Source organism: Orcinus orca, chromosome 6, assembly GCF_937001465.1.
Source record: "Orcinus orca chromosome 6, mOrcOrc1.1, whole genome shotgun sequence".
NCBI classification, from domain to species: Eukaryota; Metazoa; Chordata; class Mammalia; order Artiodactyla; family Delphinidae; genus Orcinus; species Orcinus orca.
Genome location: NC_064564.1, coordinates 6,412,600 through 6,431,499, shown reverse-complemented (window position 1 = coordinate 6,431,499; position 18,900 = coordinate 6,412,600). Strand labels below are relative to the sequence as shown.

The 18,900-nt window shown below is 42.1% G+C and overlaps 1 protein-coding gene across 2 annotated transcripts in view; it reads left to right on the top strand.

Annotated features, from left to right (window-relative positions):
* DDX60 (DExD/H-box helicase 60) overlaps window positions 1-18,900 on the top strand; it is an 85,215-nt gene that overhangs the window by 32,562 nt on the left and 33,753 nt on the right. For both annotated transcript variants that reach the window (XM_012536315.3, XM_033403541.2), the window contains exons 14-23: window positions 689-941; window positions 3,003-3,169; window positions 3,715-3,873; window positions 5,483-5,632; window positions 7,895-8,014; window positions 9,124-9,219; window positions 12,271-12,386; window positions 13,204-13,346; window positions 13,446-13,555; window positions 18,485-18,589. In XM_012536315.3, the coding sequence (XP_012391769.2) occupies window positions 689-941; window positions 3,003-3,169; window positions 3,715-3,873; window positions 5,483-5,632; window positions 7,895-8,014; window positions 9,124-9,219; window positions 12,271-12,386; window positions 13,204-13,346; window positions 13,446-13,555; window positions 18,485-18,589 (1,419 nt within the window). The remainder of the gene's footprint in view (window positions 1-688; window positions 942-3,002; window positions 3,170-3,714; window positions 3,874-5,482; window positions 5,633-7,894; window positions 8,015-9,123; window positions 9,220-12,270; window positions 12,387-13,203; window positions 13,347-13,445; window positions 13,556-18,484; window positions 18,590-18,900) is intronic.

Below are 18,900 nucleotides of genomic sequence, written 5' to 3'. Positions count from 1 at the left end.
TGTAGTAGAAGTGGGTCTATATTGTGTGTAAGTTGGTTGGAAATGCTTGTCTAGACAGAGCAAACCGGTTTATTTATGATATTCCTTCCTACCTGCCCCTTCCTCATTCACCCATAAAAGAGGATGAACTTGTGCTGTGCTTGGGACACACCGACAACTATTGCACATTCCTGTCTCATGACAAGGAAAATCACAACTGCATTGCGTGTGATGAGCATTTGATAGAGAGACGTCCGGGCAGGGGAGGAATACGTACTTAGGCTGGGAGAGTTGAGCAAGGCTTTGTGGAAGAAATATCTAGAAGCACAAGTTGGGGTAGAGAGGTGACCATGGGGAATGAAAGAGGAAAACCAATTCCCGAGAGATCAGGAGACAGAAAAACCAGGGTCCTGGTGTTTCTGATTGTATTACAGTTACTCTTCAATTTATAACCTACACCACTTAGAAATCTAGAAAAATTATCTGCACAGAGGCGTTATAGTCATTAAGTTGGATTGTCCAAAGATTTCAATTCACAGAGGCTTCAGTGTTAAGAAACAGACACTGAAATGAAGATTGTGCCTTGTCAAGAATGGGATGACGTTCAAAATAATCAATATACACTTAAAACTATTGTCTCATTCATGCAATGGCATCTTGGACTATTTCCAACTTGTTTTATGACATGTTTCCTTCTTTTTTGGGGCAGGAGACCAAGGCTGAAAAAATTACTAGAGAGAATAAGGAGAGGCTGTTTGCCAAGGAAGAAGAAAAAGAAGAGAAAAAATGGAATGTTCTGTCCTTTTCTATTGAGGAGGAAATGAAAGAGAATTTAAACTCTGGAATAAAGAACCTAGAAGATTTTTTGAAATCATGTAAAAGTAGCCCAGTGAAATTTCGAGTTGAAATGGTGGGGATTACTGCCTGCTTGAGAGCGTGGAAAGAGCATTGCCGTGGTGAAGGTATGTGGCTGTGAGTGCCTGTTGATTTGTTTGTTTGAATACATTGGAAAAGAATAAAAATCTAATGATGATAACTGTTATTTATTAACTGGAAGTCTGTGTTAGAAGGCTTAGGGAAGCCTTAGATGCATTATCTGATTTTGTCCTTGGAGAAGTCCTCTAAGTACTACTACCTCTATTTTATCAATGAGCAGTGTAGTCTCAAAGGGGGTCCCAGTAGCAAAGATACAGCACATTCATAAGCAAATTCAAATCAATTCCTTTTCACTTACATGTGGGATCTAAAATATGACACTAATGAACTTACCTACGAAACAGAAACAGACATGCAGACATAGAGATCAGACTTGTGGTTGCCAAGGAGAGGGGGAGGGAAGGATTGGGAGTTTGGGATTAGCAGATGCAAACTAGTACATATAGGATGGATAAACAACAAGGTCCTACTGTAGAGCACAGGGAACTATTGGAAAAGAATATGAAAAAGAATGTGTATGTATAACTGAATCACTTAGCTGTATAGCAGAAATTAACACAACAATGTAAGTCAACTACACTCCAATAAAAAAATTCAAATCAATTCCTAGTCAAAGTTTACAAACAACCACATAGAGAGTTGTGGGCCTTGTTAAGGGGACCCACAGATGGCGAGGTCCCAGGGAGAGTCTGTCATTCATCTCTGAGATCTGAAGCGCGAGCATTTTCTTTCTGGGCAAAACTCGGATCAGGTTTGCCTGGCATGCTGAGTTCTTCCAGAAGTTGCTGTGGTTTCCATGTGCTCTACTTTACAACTGCTACAATAGATAGTAGAAAAGAAAAGAAGAGGCAGGAAGAGGCAGGTAAGAGAGAAACATGGCTGGATAGAGACGTGTAAGTTGATGGCAGGTGAAATGATGAGGGGCCAGTATGCCTCCAAACTGACAGTACTTCCGAGTACACCTCATTGACTGGTCTGTCTTGGTCGTCTCCACACTTGAATCCGTTGAACACGGGCTCAGTGGGGATTCTTCTCCCCCCTACCCCGTCATTCTACAAACTTCAATCTGCCCCTGCAACGACAGACTTTGCTGAGGATTTCATCCCAGTGAGAAGCATAAGACTTGGCCTCTGTGGGTCTCTCTAAGATGTTGTGTCAGGATTTGCAGTTGCCCTGAGAGAAATCAGGATTAACAGTGGCTTAAATTTCTTTTGTAGCCTTTATAGCATCAGTATGTGTTTGGTAATATTTGTTAAATAGATAAAATGTAGGTTGATTGGAAGAAAGGGCGAATCAAAACTGCCCTAACATGTGAAGTATGAAAAGACCAGCCGTGAGGGAGACTAGAAAGGATGTAAGTGACTGTAAAGAAATGGACAGGGATTAGCAAGGTTTGGATCTGGTAGGTGTAACAGACTGATTGAATTTAAAGGCTCCAGTGATTACACCAGATACTTATCTCTGGTCACCATTAAGGTTCAATAAATGTTGCCAAGTTTTTTGTTTTTTTTTTTTGTGATACGCAGGCTTCTCACTGTTGTGGCCTCTCCCGTTGTGGAGCACAGGCTCCAGACGTGCAGGCTCAGCGGCCATGGCTCATGGGCCCAGCCGCTCCGCGGCATGTGGGATCTTCCCGGACCGGGGCATGAACCCGCGTCCCCTGCATCGGCAGGCGGACTCTCAACCACTGCGCCACCAGGGAAGCCCAAGTTTTTAACCAGATATTTAGACTCATCTGGACATTTTTCTTTGAACATAGTAGAGAAGACATGGAAAGATTTGTATTCCTTAGAACTTAGACCAACTTGGGCTTTAGTGATCTTATTTCTATCATGAGCTACAAGATTGTCCTTTTTCCCCCAACACTTACAGAGCTACATCTCAGTTATCCACAGAGATGTCGGAATGTGTTTAGTTGCACTTTCATTTTTTTGAGTTTTCTGTATTCCAAAACCTCCATTAATGCTAAGTAAGACAATGAATTTAATTGGGTCAGGTTGATAGCCTGAGTGAATAATCTTGGACAATCAAACATTTATTATTTTTGATGGCCTTTATAACAGTTTTGCTGTTTATTCTTTACCAAGGTAAAACCACAAAAGATTTAAGTATAGCTGTTCAAATGATGAAAAGGATCTACTCCGTGATGGAAAAATACCCAGAACTTTTGCAAGAGGCAGATCGGCAACTCATAGCCAGATGCCTTAGGTACTTAGGATTTGAGGAGTTGGCAAGTACTTTGCATCCAGCGCAGGTAATGTTTTCAGAATAGCTCCATTCTAGTAGAGTAATTATTAGGTGCACCTCAAGTGTCTTATAAGCACAGTTACCTGGGTTTTTTTTTTTCACTGAAAATATTTACTCCAAGTTCATAATCATTATTAGTAATCCAGCTCCCCCAACTTGAAGTAACCTAGAATTAGAAAATTTTACAAAAGCTTCTCTGGACAAAAATGCCAGATAGTCTCTGCAGACCCTTAAAACTAATCCTGTGTTTAATTCTAGCAAAACATTTAAAAACTATATTGCGACTGTTCAGTTGTCTTGATATCAGACTGTAGCTCAAGTGCCGTGATGGATAATCTGAAGATCTTGATGTGTGCTATTTACTCTTAGTTAAGATAATGATTTAGGTGGTAAGAGATTTCTTCAATGAATATTGCAAACTTTGAAAGATGGTAAAATGCTTTTCTTGTAAAAATTAGTTTTCAGTTATTTTATTTTAAAAAATATTTTTAATCATTTAAAGGATGTTATAATTTACAATCACTTTCAAAATGGGCTTGTAAACTCCTATAGGTCACAGAAAATGACATGAAGGAGAAGAAGAAGAATAAATACTCAGTTGGCATTGGGCCGGCTCGGTTTCAGCTGCAGTACATGGGCCAGTATTTGGTACGAGATGAGAGGAAAGATCCAGACCCCAGAGTCCAGGACTTTATTCCTGACACCTGGCAGGTAATGACTGGATGAAAGAAACATTTTTGTATTTCATTATTAAATCTGATCTCAGGAGCTTCTCATGATTCCACACAGCACATTTGGCATGAAGTTCTTCATGTTGAGTCATCTTATTTAAAATTGTCATGGGAAATGTCAAATGTAGACTTTTTCCCATTTAAAGAAAGTGAATTTCTCATATCATCCATTTTTCATAAATAGACCATTTTCTTGGAGGTACTCTGATGGATTCACACGTATATATTTGAAGTTCTGTCTTTGTCATCCGATTGTATCATTATGGAGGCTTCCCTGTGTCTGCAGGATATCCTATGTAAATATAGAGATGTGACAGAGACATTCAAGGAGTTTAAACAGTAGAGACAGTTGTTTAGATATTTACAGCCTGTACCCGTGACCATAGTAGCTACTTTTCTATAAATAAGTGTAAAATTAATATTGATGGCTAGAAAATTAGGAATAAAAGGGTGCGTTTCTGCATTGATTCAACCTTATAAAATCGCCTCGAACCTTATCAGTTAAACATGTTTGGCTATGAAAATGCCATTTCAGAGGTTCAGTCTAACAGATGGTCTTATCAGAATCTGACTTTATCGTCCTTGTGTTGATGATGCTGGAGTGCCTCAGAAACTCCCTGCCTGCTGTTCTGGGGCAGGGGGACCAGGTCCTTCCTTCCTGAAGTGCAGAACACGAAGCAGCTAAGGACCCTCCAGGTATCTACGCCCGCCTCCGCTGCACTTCTTCTGATGTCGCCTTTGCTCTGAGGTGCGGCCCAGAGTGGACCAGGATTCAGAGAGTGTGCAGGATGGGGCTTTGGGGGGCTTTTCCATCTTCTGCCCATCACACAGGCTAATGATCCTTTCACTAGTCCTCATTTTGATGAATAAAAGCATAGGCTAAAGGGATGAGAGTCTGTTTGTTTTTTTTTTTTTTTTTGGCGGTACGCGGTCCTCTCACTGTTGTGGCCTCTCCCATTGCGGAGCACAGGCTCCGGACGCGCAGGCTCAGCGGCCATGGCTCACGGGCCCAGCCGCTCTGCGGCATGTGGGATCTTCCCAGACCGGGGCACGAACCCATGTCCCCTGCGTCGGCAGGCGGACTCTCAACCACTGCGCCACCAGGGAAGTCCCGGGAGTCTGTTTTAATGAAGGTCCCACATGCCCTCCAAAGTACGGGCTGGCATCCTTCTATTTAGAAAGTACAAGATAAGTAGTAAAATGATTCATCATTGATTTTTTTTTCTGTTCAGCTACTTTTTCACCCTTACAAAACTACATACTCTTAGATCTTCATTTCTCAGAGCCGTTGTGCACTTAGTCAATGACAAGTAATCAGAAAGAATATCTACCCAAGGACAAGATATTTTGTTCAGACCCTCTCTCTGTTTTTCACACACAAACCCACCTCCAGACGCTTAAAAGCACTGCAATTCTCTCTTCTGGGGGAGGCCGTGAGTTCTTCACAAGTTCCCGTGTATCTTTTGGTGTGTTTTCAACTCGCAGCCACTCCTTTGCGGCTCAGAGAATTATGCTGGAAGTGTCTTAAGGTATTTGTTTTGCTAACGTGCTTCTCGTGGCGCTGACACAACGGTGCTCTGACCCTGCAGCGAGAGCTCTTGGATGTCGTGGACAAGAATGAGTCTGCGGTCATAGTGGCCCCCACGTCCTCAGGGAAGACCTACGCCTCCTACTACTGCATGGAGAAGGTGCTACGGGATGGCGACGATGGGGTGGTCGTGTACGTGGCCCCCACCAAGGTAGGTCTGGGGGCTGGGAGGTTGTTCAAGTGACTTAAATTTTCTCTTTCACTCCCGAACCTCCTCTTTTAGTTTAATGCACGTGGTCATGTGGTAGATCTAGCTCTCTTTATTTTTTTTCGCCATTTATTTTTTTCCACTTTTATTGAGATAAAATGGACGTGTAACCTGTTAGTTTCGTGTGTACAACATAATGGTCAATATTTGTATGTATTGTTAAATGATCACCCCCATAATTCTAGTGAACATGAATCATGAATCACCTCACATAGTTATACATTTTTTGTTTCCTTGTGATGAGAACTTTTAAGATCTGCTCTCTTAGAAACTGTCAGGTACACAATACCGTATTGTTAACGATAGTCACTGTTACATCCCCAGACTTATTTATCTTATAACTGGAACTTTGTACCTTTTGACACCCTTCACCTGTTCTCCCCGCCCTTAGCCCCACCCTAGCCGACCACCAGCCTGTTCTGTTTCCATGCGTCTCACTTTATTTTCTAACCTGCTTTTTCTCCTTCCAGTCCAAGAGGCCAAAGTAATACTTCCCTTAGAGCACTGTGAGGCAGAGGTTTGGTCCTGTGATCTTGTCATTCAGCTTTTTGCTCGAACTGAGAGAAGCATCCCGACTATGTCGGGCAATGTTGAGTCTTTAGGAACCCCGCGTTGCCTCTGCTCTTGATGGGATGCATCCTGTCTGCTCTTGGGCGTCAGTGCCTGATGTATTTCTCATGCCAGGTGGTTTTGCCATATTTCTTTTATGGCTGGAACCACCTAATGCCAAGCTTAAATACAGAAAGTATGATCTTTGTCATTTAGGAGAAAGGCTGATTTACAGGAAGTATAAGTTTGCATATCCTCATTTACAACCCCTTGTTTTTAATGTGATTACTGTTAAGAAAGGCAGATTTACTTGGGATAACTTTGATTCTACAGATTAAAATGAGATCTCACTCCATTTTAGTTCCTAGGAAAATGTGGCGTTGAGTGACTTGGGATTGGGCTCAGAACCAGACTGATCAACATGATTAGTTGAAATTAGCACTTTAGTTTTGATTGTAACTTTTTCGTATTTCACGGTTACGAAAGCAGTAAGTGTTCATAGCAGGAAATTAATAAAATATGTCAAGAAAAATGAAGCTTACTGGAGGTGGAATTGGTAATTCAACACAATACATATTCCTCTTCTAAAAGTTTTAGAACCCAAAGGTTTTAGAAGCCAAATTACTCTTCTAAAAGTTTAAATCCATTTTTATTCCCTCTGACAGTATATGGAAGTATATATATCCTCTTATTTTTTTCCAACATTCCTATGATCTTTAAACATTTTTTGCCATACTGATAGGTAAAAATTTCCATCTCATAATAAATCTGCATTTCTGTGATCACTGATTGGGGAGCCTTTCCGTATGATTTCTGGGCAGTGATATTTCTTTAATCATGAACTACTTGTTCATGACATCTGCCCATTTTCTTTTTCTTGTAGTGGAAGGGCATTGCCTTTTTATTGATTGGCCAGAAGTCTGTATAATAAGTATATTACTTTTTCTCTGTAAAGTATAACCAATATACTTTTGTCATTTTATCTTTTTGCTATATTGCGGTTATATCAATGATATTTTGTTAATATCTTTGTGTAGTCAGATCTATCAGTATTTCCGTTTAGTGTTTCCGAGTGTGCTCAAATATATGAAAATGTCCACTTTCTAGTATCTTTATGCTTATGTTTTAAAGTTTACATTTTAATCTAGGTGAGACTTTTTTGGGCATAGAGTGTGAAATACAGAGATGTGTATAGGTTTGCACACGCTCAGATTTCGCTGGCCACCACCTGCCTAGTCCGGGGTGTGGGTCCCCTGTACACTCGCAGGTAGAGGTCTGGGATGCCCCCAAATACGAGAACCACACGTCCATCCCGGCTGCCCTCCTTGGCCGTTCTACATAGACTCACGGTTTCTTTCTAAGCCTTGGTGGCCCGGGTATCAGCTGTTTGTCATGCGTGGGCAACATTTCCTGCTTTTTCCCTCTGATGAAGCCGGGTTTTCCCATTTTACATTGGGTTGAGGTTATAAGTGAGTTCACGTGTAGTCACAGAGCTCAAAGACAGCCCGTGGGTTAGGCAGATGGTAGGAGAAAGGGGTGATGAAGCTTCCTGCCCTCCCAGCAGTACGTAATTTTAGACAGTGCCTGTCGTTCTCTCTCTGAGGTTTCCCCTGTACTTTATTATGTGATTAATGGATATTTTCCCCTGTCAATCAGGCCCTTGTCAATCAGGTGGCAGCAACTGTTGAGAATCGTTTTAGCAAAAATCTGCCAAACGGTGTATCTCTGTGCGGTGTTTTTACACGGGACTATCGTCATGAGGCTCTAAACTCCCAGGTAGGACATACACTAATTAATGCATTTGTTATTGAATTATATGATAGTACTTAGAAGTCTCTTTCAGTAGAAATGCAGTATCTTGACAAGGGCTTGTAGAAGTAATTTTCTTGTATTTATAAAAGATGAAGTGGCTTTAGAGAAAATTTAACAGTGTTATATTCCAGAGAGTAAGAAATGGAGCTCATCTTTCTCAGGGACACTTAGCTTTTGATTGCAGATTTCAGTTATATTTCATGGCATCATCTTGGTTTATAAGTGGATCGAAAATGATCTGAAGAACCCCATGTTATAAAAACTGACAAACTCATTTCCATTCAGAATAACTGTTTCTTGACCTTTCTTGATGGGAAGGATACTCATCATAATTTCAAACTGTTGTATTTATGGATGGACTTCATGGTGTTAAGTAAATCAGACAGTTTCCCTCCTTATTAAACTCACTGAAAACAGTTACAGCTAAACAGAAAGTGAAAACGTGACTCTAGCACATTGCATGGTAGATGTGAGATGTGACACCCACATCGCCATTTGTAAGAGCACCGCTGCCCAGGGGCAGGGCGTGAGGTCCGACAGAGGCCGGCTGTCGGCCCCTGTGCTGCCCCACTTTCGGCACCCTGGGACTGAGCGGGGCTGCGGCAGAGACACTGGCCATTTCGGCTGCGTGTGGAGTAGCACTGATGGCCGCCATGCGCTCCAGAGTCCAAGCTAGGTGGGCCAACGCGTCACCAGGTGTGTTCTGAAGTTCACCTTCTCCCTCTGCCCCATCCTCTCCCAACTTCCATAGTTGTTCATTTTTAATAAACGGTTTTCAACCTAAACTGAACCTCGGGGTCAGATTTTGAAGGAATAAACCTGCGACAATGAACTCTTCCTATTATTACCGTGAATGCTTATAAATAAGAATTTAAACTTCAAATCTGATATCTTACCATTTTGACCTATAAAAATTGCAGTGTCACAAGATTCAAACGAATATATCATATGCTACTTAATCAGCAGGTCCCTTCAGGAGTTTTAACTCTCTCTTTTATATTCTTAGAACTACATCTGGGTGTAGCAAGTGCTCAAAAGTGTTTGTTTTGTTTGCACAATGCTTTTGTTTTTAGGTACTTATCACAGTGCCTGCCTGCTTTGAACTTCTGCTGCTAGCTCCGCATCGCCAGGCGTGGGTGAAAAGGATCAGATATGTTATATTTGATGAGGTAGGTTTGGTATTATTTCTCTGGGTTGAGTTCCTGGTTGCATAAGCGCCGCACTGAAGACATTTGCTGCTTCGGGGCATTCATCGTCTGCGTGGAGTTTCGGTTGCAGAGGACACTGTCTTTCCCCTGTGAATCACGCCAGTCTTTGGGCTCCGTTTTCCTGTTCTGGCTCAGGACAGGGTATCTTGTCTGCGGACCTCTGGATGGCAGAGGAGCTGTCTTTGGTGACCACTGTTTCAGAGGAGTAGAACTCAACACCAGGGCATAAGTTTTCCTGGACAGAGATTCCAAAAATCTGATCTTTGATCTCCAAAGCAAAGAGTTTGGGGCTATAACAATGATGTCAGTTATGTACAGTATCTTGTCAGTCGTGGTCCCAGCAGGAAACAGACGACACACACAAAATGGACGAATTCAAGAACACCTTTTTGCAAAGGTGTGCGGGCGGGGGGAACTGTGCCGTTAGTGCAGTAGCCCAGGGCGAGGAGGTTACCCCTCAGCCTAAAGGGACAAGGAAAGATATGGTCAATGAGACCCACAGGGAGATTGAGTGTGCTGGCCGCTTTGCAAGGGGCAGCTACCTTAGCCGAGGAGCACACCTGGCTCAGGGTAACCTGCCAGGAAGGCGGCCAATGGCACAAAGACCTCACCCTCATTTCCTTCAGGTCTCTTGCCCAGGCTCTCCTTTGGCCAAAGCCAATGGAACCAGAGAGCATTGGAGCTCTTTTGAAGTAGCCTCTGTGGGTCAGTTTCCCTGGGCAGAGAGAGCAGGATGGAAAATGATGGACGTTTATAGAGCAAATGAAGGATATTGAGAAAGTTTTTACAGCAGAATTAAGAATATTTATTCAAAGAGACTTAAAACATTATAAAAGAATTCTTTTGCTCCAAGGGGTTTTCAGTTTAAAGGGGAAAATGATGATAAGCCTGTATTTCACGTAATTTTTCCTGTTGTAAAGCTTGAAGCTACCAAGCGAGCTGTGCTTTGATTGGTTTGAATGTGTTTTTTTTTTCGCTCATTCTGTATATGCTACATCCTGAAGGCCTTGAGTATTCATATTGAAAAAAAAAAATCCAACAGCTTTGTCTTGGCAATCTAGAACCTTGAATTGTACTCTAGTCTCAAAGCTTTGAAATGCTGTGACATGGGGTACCTCAGTTTCCCCAATTTTATGTCAGGGTAAAGCCGACGGGCTGGTGTATTATCTGACTAGGGCAAAGCCAAATGGGCAGGGGAAGTTTTTTCTTTTTTTTAATTGTCTGGCTGTGATGGTACGTTCTTTCCAGTTGATTGCCAGGTGTCATAGTTTAATCTGTTTAAAGGAGACCATATTTGAGAATCTTCCCTAAATCTAGTTCCATTTGCTTTATTTGGTCAAAGGACATTCATTAATTCAGCAAATATATAAGGAGTATCTCCACAATGCCAGGCACTGTTGGTGCTGGGAATGCCCAGCGTAAGTCACAGAATCATTGGAAAAAAGGGGATAGACAGCTACGCCTACCCATGACGGTGGCAGCCCGCATCGGTGTGTATGGTGACGAGATGGATCAGTGTGACCCCACTGTGGTGATGGGAGGGAGACAGCAGGGGGACGGCTCTGCGGTGGCTGGTCAGAAAGTCTTCCCATGGGGCGACATTGAACCGAACTCTGCAAGTTCAAAAGGAGGTAAGAGCAGAAGGAACAATATATGTGGAAGCTCTGGGGTAGGAAAGATGTGGTCAGGGAACAAAGCAAAGTTCAGTGTGTCTGGAGGAAAGTCAGGGCAGGATGGGAGAGAGGCTTGAATGAAGCTGGAGAGGCAGGTGGGGGGCGGTTACTCCCAGCACAACATATACGCCCTGTTCAGGAGTTTATAGTTTGTTCCTCATGCAATGGGAAGATATTGAAGAAATTTAATTGTGGACATGGCCTGATGGAATTCATCCTTGAGACGTATCTGTTGGCTGTGATGTGAAGTGTTCAGGGGATGGCCTGGGAAGCTAGGAGGGTGGCCAGGAGGGTATCGTGATTGACTTGGGGGCCGTGGACATGGAGAAAATACTTAGATCTGAAAGACATTTTGGAAGGTAAGATAAAGAGGAATTATTGATGGATTGGTTATGGGAATTAAAAGAATTTGTGTCAAGATTTTCTCTTGCCTGAATTTGCCAATATTTACGTAAACTTGGCATGGTTGATTAAAGGTAATTGGAGACCATGTATGATGATTCAGGTTTCCCTGTCTTATTTTCATTCGCCGATTTTAAATCAACTGAAAAATTATTTAATTTATTTAAAGTAAACTAAAACAAACAAAAGCAGTTCACCCGTTTCTCCCATGCCCACCTGTTACAAATACCTATTTGTTCTCTATGTCTTTGAGCTTGTTTTTTTGTGTGTGGGTTTTTTTTTTTAAGATTTCACATGTGAGATCATTATTTGTCTTTTTATGTCTGATTTGTTGATTTATTTCACTTAGCGTAATGCCCTTGAGGTCCTTCCATGTTGTCACAAATGGGAAGATTTCATTCTTTTTTATGGCTGAATAATATTCCATTCTGCATATACATACCACAATTTCTTTATCCACTCATCCTTCAGTGGACACTTAGATTGCTTCATGTCTTGGCTGTTATACATAGTGCTGCAATTAACATGGGGAATGCTTATATCTTTTGGTATATCTTTTGGTATATCTTTTGGTATTCTTTGGATAAATACCCCGAAGTGGAATTGCTGGATCATATGGTAACTCTATTTTTAGGTTTTTGAGGAACCTCCATACTGTTTTCCGCAGTGGCTGCACCAGTTTACATTCCCACCAACAGTGCACAAGCGTTCTCTTTTCTCCACATTCTTGCCAACACTTGTTATTTGTGCTCTTTTTGATGGTGGCCGTTCTGACAGAGGCGAGTGATATCTCATGTGGTTTTGATTTTCATTTCTCGATGACTGGTGATGTTGAGCATCTTTTCATGTGCCTGTTGGCCATCTGTTTGTTTTCTTTGGAAAAATATCTCTTCAGACCTTCTGCTCATTTTTAATGGAGAATTTTTGTCTTTAATAGGTCCACTGTCTTGGTGGAGAAATTGGAGCAGAAGTCTGGGAGCATCTCCTTGTCATGGTCTGCTGTCCCTTCCTGGCCCTTTCTGCTACCATTAGCAACCCGGAGCATCTCACCGAGTAGGCATTAGCTTCTAGTCCGGATACAATGCTTATCTATTTTGAATGTTTGAATGTCATGCTTTCTATCTGGGTTCTGGAGAGTTTCATAACTTTCTGGTGAATTTATTACCTTATCTCTGGATATTCAAGGAACAGAGTCACCCCTCCTGGCAGGTGCTGAGCAAGCCCACACTCTATAAAGGAAAATCAAGGGTTCTCCCAGCTGGATCTGCAGCTGACTGGGAAATTTCCCCCATATCTCAAAAAAGGTTCACCGGAAGTTATCGATTTATGTTTCTTTTTCTTTGTCCTTTACCAAGAAATAAAATTAAAATGGTACAATGACATGCTCTGCCGTGGACCTTGAGATTTCTTGCGTTGCCCCACTTTGTAGATGTTTGGAAAGGTGGTGAAGCCTTATTAGTTGAAAACCCCATATTATTTATCCTACTAACAACAACAATTATAGCAAAGCCTCCTACTTGCCAGGCGCTGTTCTAAGTGCTTTGCATATGTTAATTTACTTTAAATGGCCAACAACCCTGATGATTTATTGTTTTCATTACTACTGTTAGATAGTCTTTTCCATACTGCTATTATTATTTCCATTTTAAATGTGGTAAATGAGGCCCAGAGAGATTTTGTGATCCAACCAAGAGCTTCAGCCCATGGTAAGGAGGCTGGGATCCGATCTTAGGTCATCTGGCTCCAGGGCCTATTCCCTTAAGTAATTTTTAAGGCACATAAAATTTTCTTTATTTAAAGTACTTTAAAATCCTTTCACAGGAAGTGGTTCCATGTTCTGCCTAAATAATATGTAATTTAAAATTTTAAGGTGGCTACGATCCATAAAACAGTACTGGAAACAAACGGACAGTATGATAGAAAAAAATACTGCCTCTTCAAGAAATGCCGGCTGCCGCGCCAGTTCTCACCGAGACTACTTACTGAGGAAGCAGTCGTATAAAGTGAGACTTGGTATGTTTGACATATTCATAGGAATTTTATCTTTTCCTTTCAAGTTATTCCAGCCATTGTGTGTTCATTCATTTGGAAATCCTTGCTCTTCATTTCCAGTGCTCTATGCAGAGAGATACAATGATTTAGAGAAGCACATATGTTCAGTAAACAATCATGACATCTCCTTTGACCATTTTCACCCGTGCGCTGCGCTGACCATGGACCATGTGAGTGATGGTTCCGCCATGTTTGTTCTGAGCCACATCGGTGGTTTGTATCATATTGCAAAGCTGCCTGGGAGACACTCATCAGAATTACAGAATCGATGCTCTGTAACAGATATTGAACCTGAGTTTTAAGAGTAACAAGAATAACTTCATAGTTTTCATCTGCTCCTCAGTGGTGTCTACATCTGCAAAGCTTAAGAATGACTGAACGTCTTAACCTGAAGTTTTTTGGAGTCGATTTTCTTTATTCTTTGCCCATTTTCCTTCTTCTCAGCACCTGTGTCCCATCTGTCCACCTTCAAGGACACTAACTCTTCTCTTAATGCAGCTACAACTGTGTGTGGACAGTACCTTGTACGTGTGAGAATCTGATTGCTATGAATTAGGTCAAACAAGGAAAAGACACTTTTCACTAACATAGCAATCACATGACTTTTTGGTAGTGAATCAGTAAGGTGGAGGTCTTAAGGGGACCTCATGTGGCGCACTGGGGTTTGAGTGGGGGAAGATTTCTTAATTTTTCTTGCATATTATTTTTCCTCTTTCCTTCTATTCTCAGGAATGGCCCATTAAAGCTCTGGTTGCCTCTCAAAGTGATAATTAAGCAATAGTTTGCCTTCCTCAAGACTGGATAAGTTAAATATACTCTAAATTCTGTTGTCAGATGAGCCTTCTAAATGGACAGTTTTTCAGGCACATGGAGTTTTCTTTATTTAAGATATTTGATGTCACAGGGAGTAGTTCCATGTTCTGCCTAAATAGTCATCTGGATCAGAAAGCTAGTTTAGATAAATAATTAGTAAGGATAATTCTGACCCTGCCGAGCCTCTAGTGGCTTTTCTTTGGAACCGGCAAAAGGCACAGCTCCTTAGCTAGGCTTCCCAGGTCTTCTGGGAACTGGCCCCAAGTCCTTTCTGTTCATCCACTTGATGGATTTTACCTGGAAGCCCTCATGATTTATATATAAACTGGAGTGTTTCAGCACAGATGCAAAGTGCCCGTTGTCCAGACTCTGTTCATCTTTGATGATTCTTCTAATGGGAAACCTCTCCAGAATCCTCTTGTGACTTCCTTAGCTGGATGGAATCTTCTCTCCGTAGCACCTTGTCTATGTTTTTCTTGTATGACAACAGTTATGGCCAGCTTGCTGCTGAAGTTCTTTACATGCTTGTCTTCTTACTAGACTAAGTCCTTGAAGACAGAGTTTGTGTCCTTGTAGTTTGTAACTAACTGCTATGTATATAAAATTAAAATGTATATTACACAAATATAGCCAACCCAAATGGAGCACTTACTTTGGGTTCTAAGAATTTTACGTATTTTGTCTCTTTTAACCATCACCATTTTAGGATACATGCTGTATTGATATTCCCATTTGGCAAGTGAGGAAGGTGGGGCAGAGAGAACTTGTACCTCTGAGGAAGGGGTGGGGCTGGGATGCAGTCTCAGATAGACCGATTCCAGAGCCTGCAGTCGTATCACTGTATTCTGGACAATCTGGTGGACAAATGCCTGGGTGAGGGAGTGAGTGAGAATCACTTTATAGCCTTTGGGCTGTGATGCAGTAGCTTCTAAAAGCAACGGAATGAATCCTAGCGATGGTAATTTTCCAACAGGATTTTATTCTGGAACTTTCTCTTTTGTGTGGCAGTGGCTCTATTTACACTCTAAAGAAAACTAAAATGTGGACAAAATTCCTGTGACCTAACTCACATCCCCAAACTAGAATGGTGATGATAACCCAAAAATTGATAACAAGACTCCTTTCTGTGTCTTCCTGTCCTTTTCTCTTCTCTTTCCACGTTATTTCCTCGTGTTTTTAAGTAGCGTAGTATTTTCACAGTCACTTGTTGTGTTTAGATGGTTCAGGGAAGGTTGTCTTTGAACAGCAGTGAACACGGTGGTTGGGAGAACTTGGCGAGGTGGGCATTTTGGTCCAAGTGCCTTTCCTCTATCTCAGGACCTGTTAATGAATCAACTGGGAAGCTGCTCCAGCTCCTGTAACCACACGTGACCTCTGCAAACGTCACGCTGCTGCCTGAGTTTCCTTCAGGCTCCTGGACATTGGCAATAGGAACGGGGCTTGGACAGTGTTAAATATGTATTTTGGCAGCTGTGTGTATGGGATGTTTCCTAAAGCATCAGTGGTAGAAAAGCAAGTCGGCCTTTCTGAACAAGGAGATGCTTCCTGATCTTGTGTAGTAGACCTCAGATTGATGTGCGAGAGTGGGTGGCGTGGAAAAGTGTAATGAACTGTGGCAACATAAAGAGTAGTGCCGTCCCCCTTGGGCATCCGCTCTGTAGCTCTGTCACAAGGGTGGTCCCAGAAGGGAGGGGGGCAGGATGAGTGAGGTGAGGGAGTGCCCACCTTCACATGAGGCTCGTTTCTGGCAGAGTGGAGAGTTATCCGGCCCCCCAGGGACAGCTGCAGGCTGCCGGGGGTGGGGTGGGCTGACGGTGTCAGCCCCAGCAAGTGTGGGAGGAGCTGAGCCACTGGTCTTTTTCGCCTGCACATGGAGCAGTGCTTCCGTCACCTGCGAGGTTGGGGACGATGTGATTTGCCCAAACAACATCGTGAGTAATGCTGTGTGTTCATAAATGAAGGAGGGTGTGAATCTGTGACCTTTTATGTCTCTTCCTTTTACACGTGGGCTGGCTGAGTTTTTTACCAGCTCGTAAGTTATCGTATCGTGAAGACCAGCTGAAGGGAATGCCCAGCTTTTAGCCACCGAGTCCTGAAATTGATTAAAAACATTAAGACCTGTAGGTTGGTCATTCATCAGTCACAGTGAGAGTTGAGGCATCGATCACGTGCCAGGCGGTTTACTAGGCCTGTGCCACGTATTACGTAACTTAATTCTGACAGCAAATCCGTGGCAAAGGCAGAATTGCCCTCCATGGTAGAAATAAGGACACGCAGGCTTTTTAAAAGCTTAAAAGCCCTAAGAAATCATAAGCATTCTCGTGACCAAAACAGAAGATTTGTGTCTTAAAAATTATGATAGTTCTTGGATTTATTTTATTTAGGCAAAATAATTTGCCACTCTTAAGTAGTAATAATAAGAGAAGAAAATGCTAACATTCCAAAATAACATATTCACGTACTATTTGGCAAAATGTAGTTTTTTCTGTTCAGTCAGTTCAGTGCTCAGACTCAGATGCTGAACAGTGATTCCAGGAAATCACCTGCATCCTATAGATTTTTACAAGCCTCCTTCAAAGCCTGGCTGATTATTTTAATTGAAATACGTTTGACATAAAACCTTGTATAAGTTTAAGGGGTGCAGCATGTTGATTTCATACATTTATTTTGCAGTGTGTCTGCCACCTGTGTCAAGTCTGAGTCCTCATCCCTTTTTTTTCTTTAACATCTTTTACTTTTTATTATTTTTTAAAATTTATTTATTTATTTTTGGCTGCGTCAAGTCTTCGTTGCTGCGTGCAGGCTTTCTCTAGTTGTGGCAAGCGTGGGCTACTGTTCGTTGTGGTGCGCGGGCTCTTCATTGCAGTGGCTTCTCTTGTCGCGGAACACGGGCTCTAGGCGTGCGGGCTCAGTAATTGTGGTGCACAGGCTCAGTAGTTGTGGCTCGTGGGCTCTAGGGCGCAAGCTCAGTAGTTGTGGCGCATGGGCTTAATTGCTCCACGGTATGTGTCACCTTCTCGGACCAGGGATAGAACCCATGGCCCCTGCATTGTCAGGCGTATTCTTAACCACTGAGCCACCAGGGAAGCCCCGCATCCCTTTTTTGTGGTGGGACAATTAAGATCTAGTCTCTTAGCATGTTGGTGTTCATAATACAGCTTTGTTTTCTGTAATCACCATACTGGGCATTAGCTCTTCAAGACTTATTTATCTACTAGTTTAAAAAGTTTTAAAAAACCTGTACTGATGTATTTATCTTGTTTGCTTTTAGCACAGTCTGTAAGGTGGCAGGACAGATATTTTGATCCTATATTGTAGATGAGGAACTGGCATTTAGAGGTGGAATTAGAACTAGACCTTCTGATTCAAACTTGATTGTACTTTCCATCCTACTAAACAATTTTTTTCAGCTGTATTGTTTGGGATGGCTTTTTTTAGCCCAGAACTTCCAAACCTGAGTTTCATAACTTAGTAGCTGTTTAGGAAAACAAGTTTCTTATTGTCAAATAATTTTGGAGAAATCTGGATACTGTAGCCCCTTCTTGGAGATTTAACATTTCCAGTGAGAACCCTTGAGGAAGCCTATTCCTAGAATAAAACCCCCCTGTCCTCAACTTTTCTTTTGAAGAAAACGTGCCAGCGTCTCAGGGATCATAGTTTCACAGGCAGTGGATTCGTAGCAACAGTGGTTGAATCCAGTAGCATTTACTGCAGTAAAGGGTTTTGGAGAACAGGAATTTTTAATTTATATTTTAAAATATTTGTGGAAAAATAATGACGTGGATATCCAGAAGGCTTAGCAGAACCAAGTCAGTAACCTGGGGAGAAGTTTCCTTGAGTGTCGTGAAGGTGACCTTCAAGTTATCATAGGACTTGAGAAAATCAGATTTGCCCCTTTTAGCCTGGCTTGGTGCTCAAAAGCCAGGAATCATATTCATAATTAAATCAGTTCCACTTCCAGTTACAGGGTGGAGGCTGTGTGTTCTTGTCTAAACTAAGTCCACAGATCTTTGAGCCTCCCAGCCCTCATAAGAGAATTGGCTCAGCTGAAAGCTCTTAGGAAATATAAAAACCTTTCGGTGGGCTTTTGAGTTTTTTTCTCTCTTGGTAAATCAGGGACACTCTCGGTTAGTATTTTGTTTGCGCTGAGCCATTACTGAGCATGTTAGATCAGTGCTGTTTTCAGTGTCTTTGGGTTCATGATAATGAGTGATGCTGAGGCAGAGGATGGAACGTCAGATGGAATAGAAGGAATATTAAATTTTTCAATTTTATTTTAAACATAGATTGAAAAGTTTGGATTCCCTTCTGATCTTACCCTTTCGCCTCGAGAAATGATCCAGCTTTATGATACCATGTTTGAATTCTGGGAAGGTTGGCCCAGGGCTCAGGTAAATAGTAATTCTGCAATTATTTTGAATTGATTGAAGTGGATGGTAACTGCTGCTCACAAAGACAAGCTCTCGCTCTTTCTAATCACTTGCATCTGATCTTTGAAAGTTACCTGTGGACTCTTTCCAAAATAAGGTCGCCCCTTCTCTAGACAGCCTTCCTCCTGACGGTCTGTGTTTTCCTGTAACTGGGCGGAATGCCCCTGAACTCCTGAGCACGCTTCCTCTTTCACTTTCTGTGATAGGACAATCCTTTCATCTCCCCTCCTATGTGCTGGGTCCTGGGTTTCTGTTCCTGCCTTTCTCTCTTC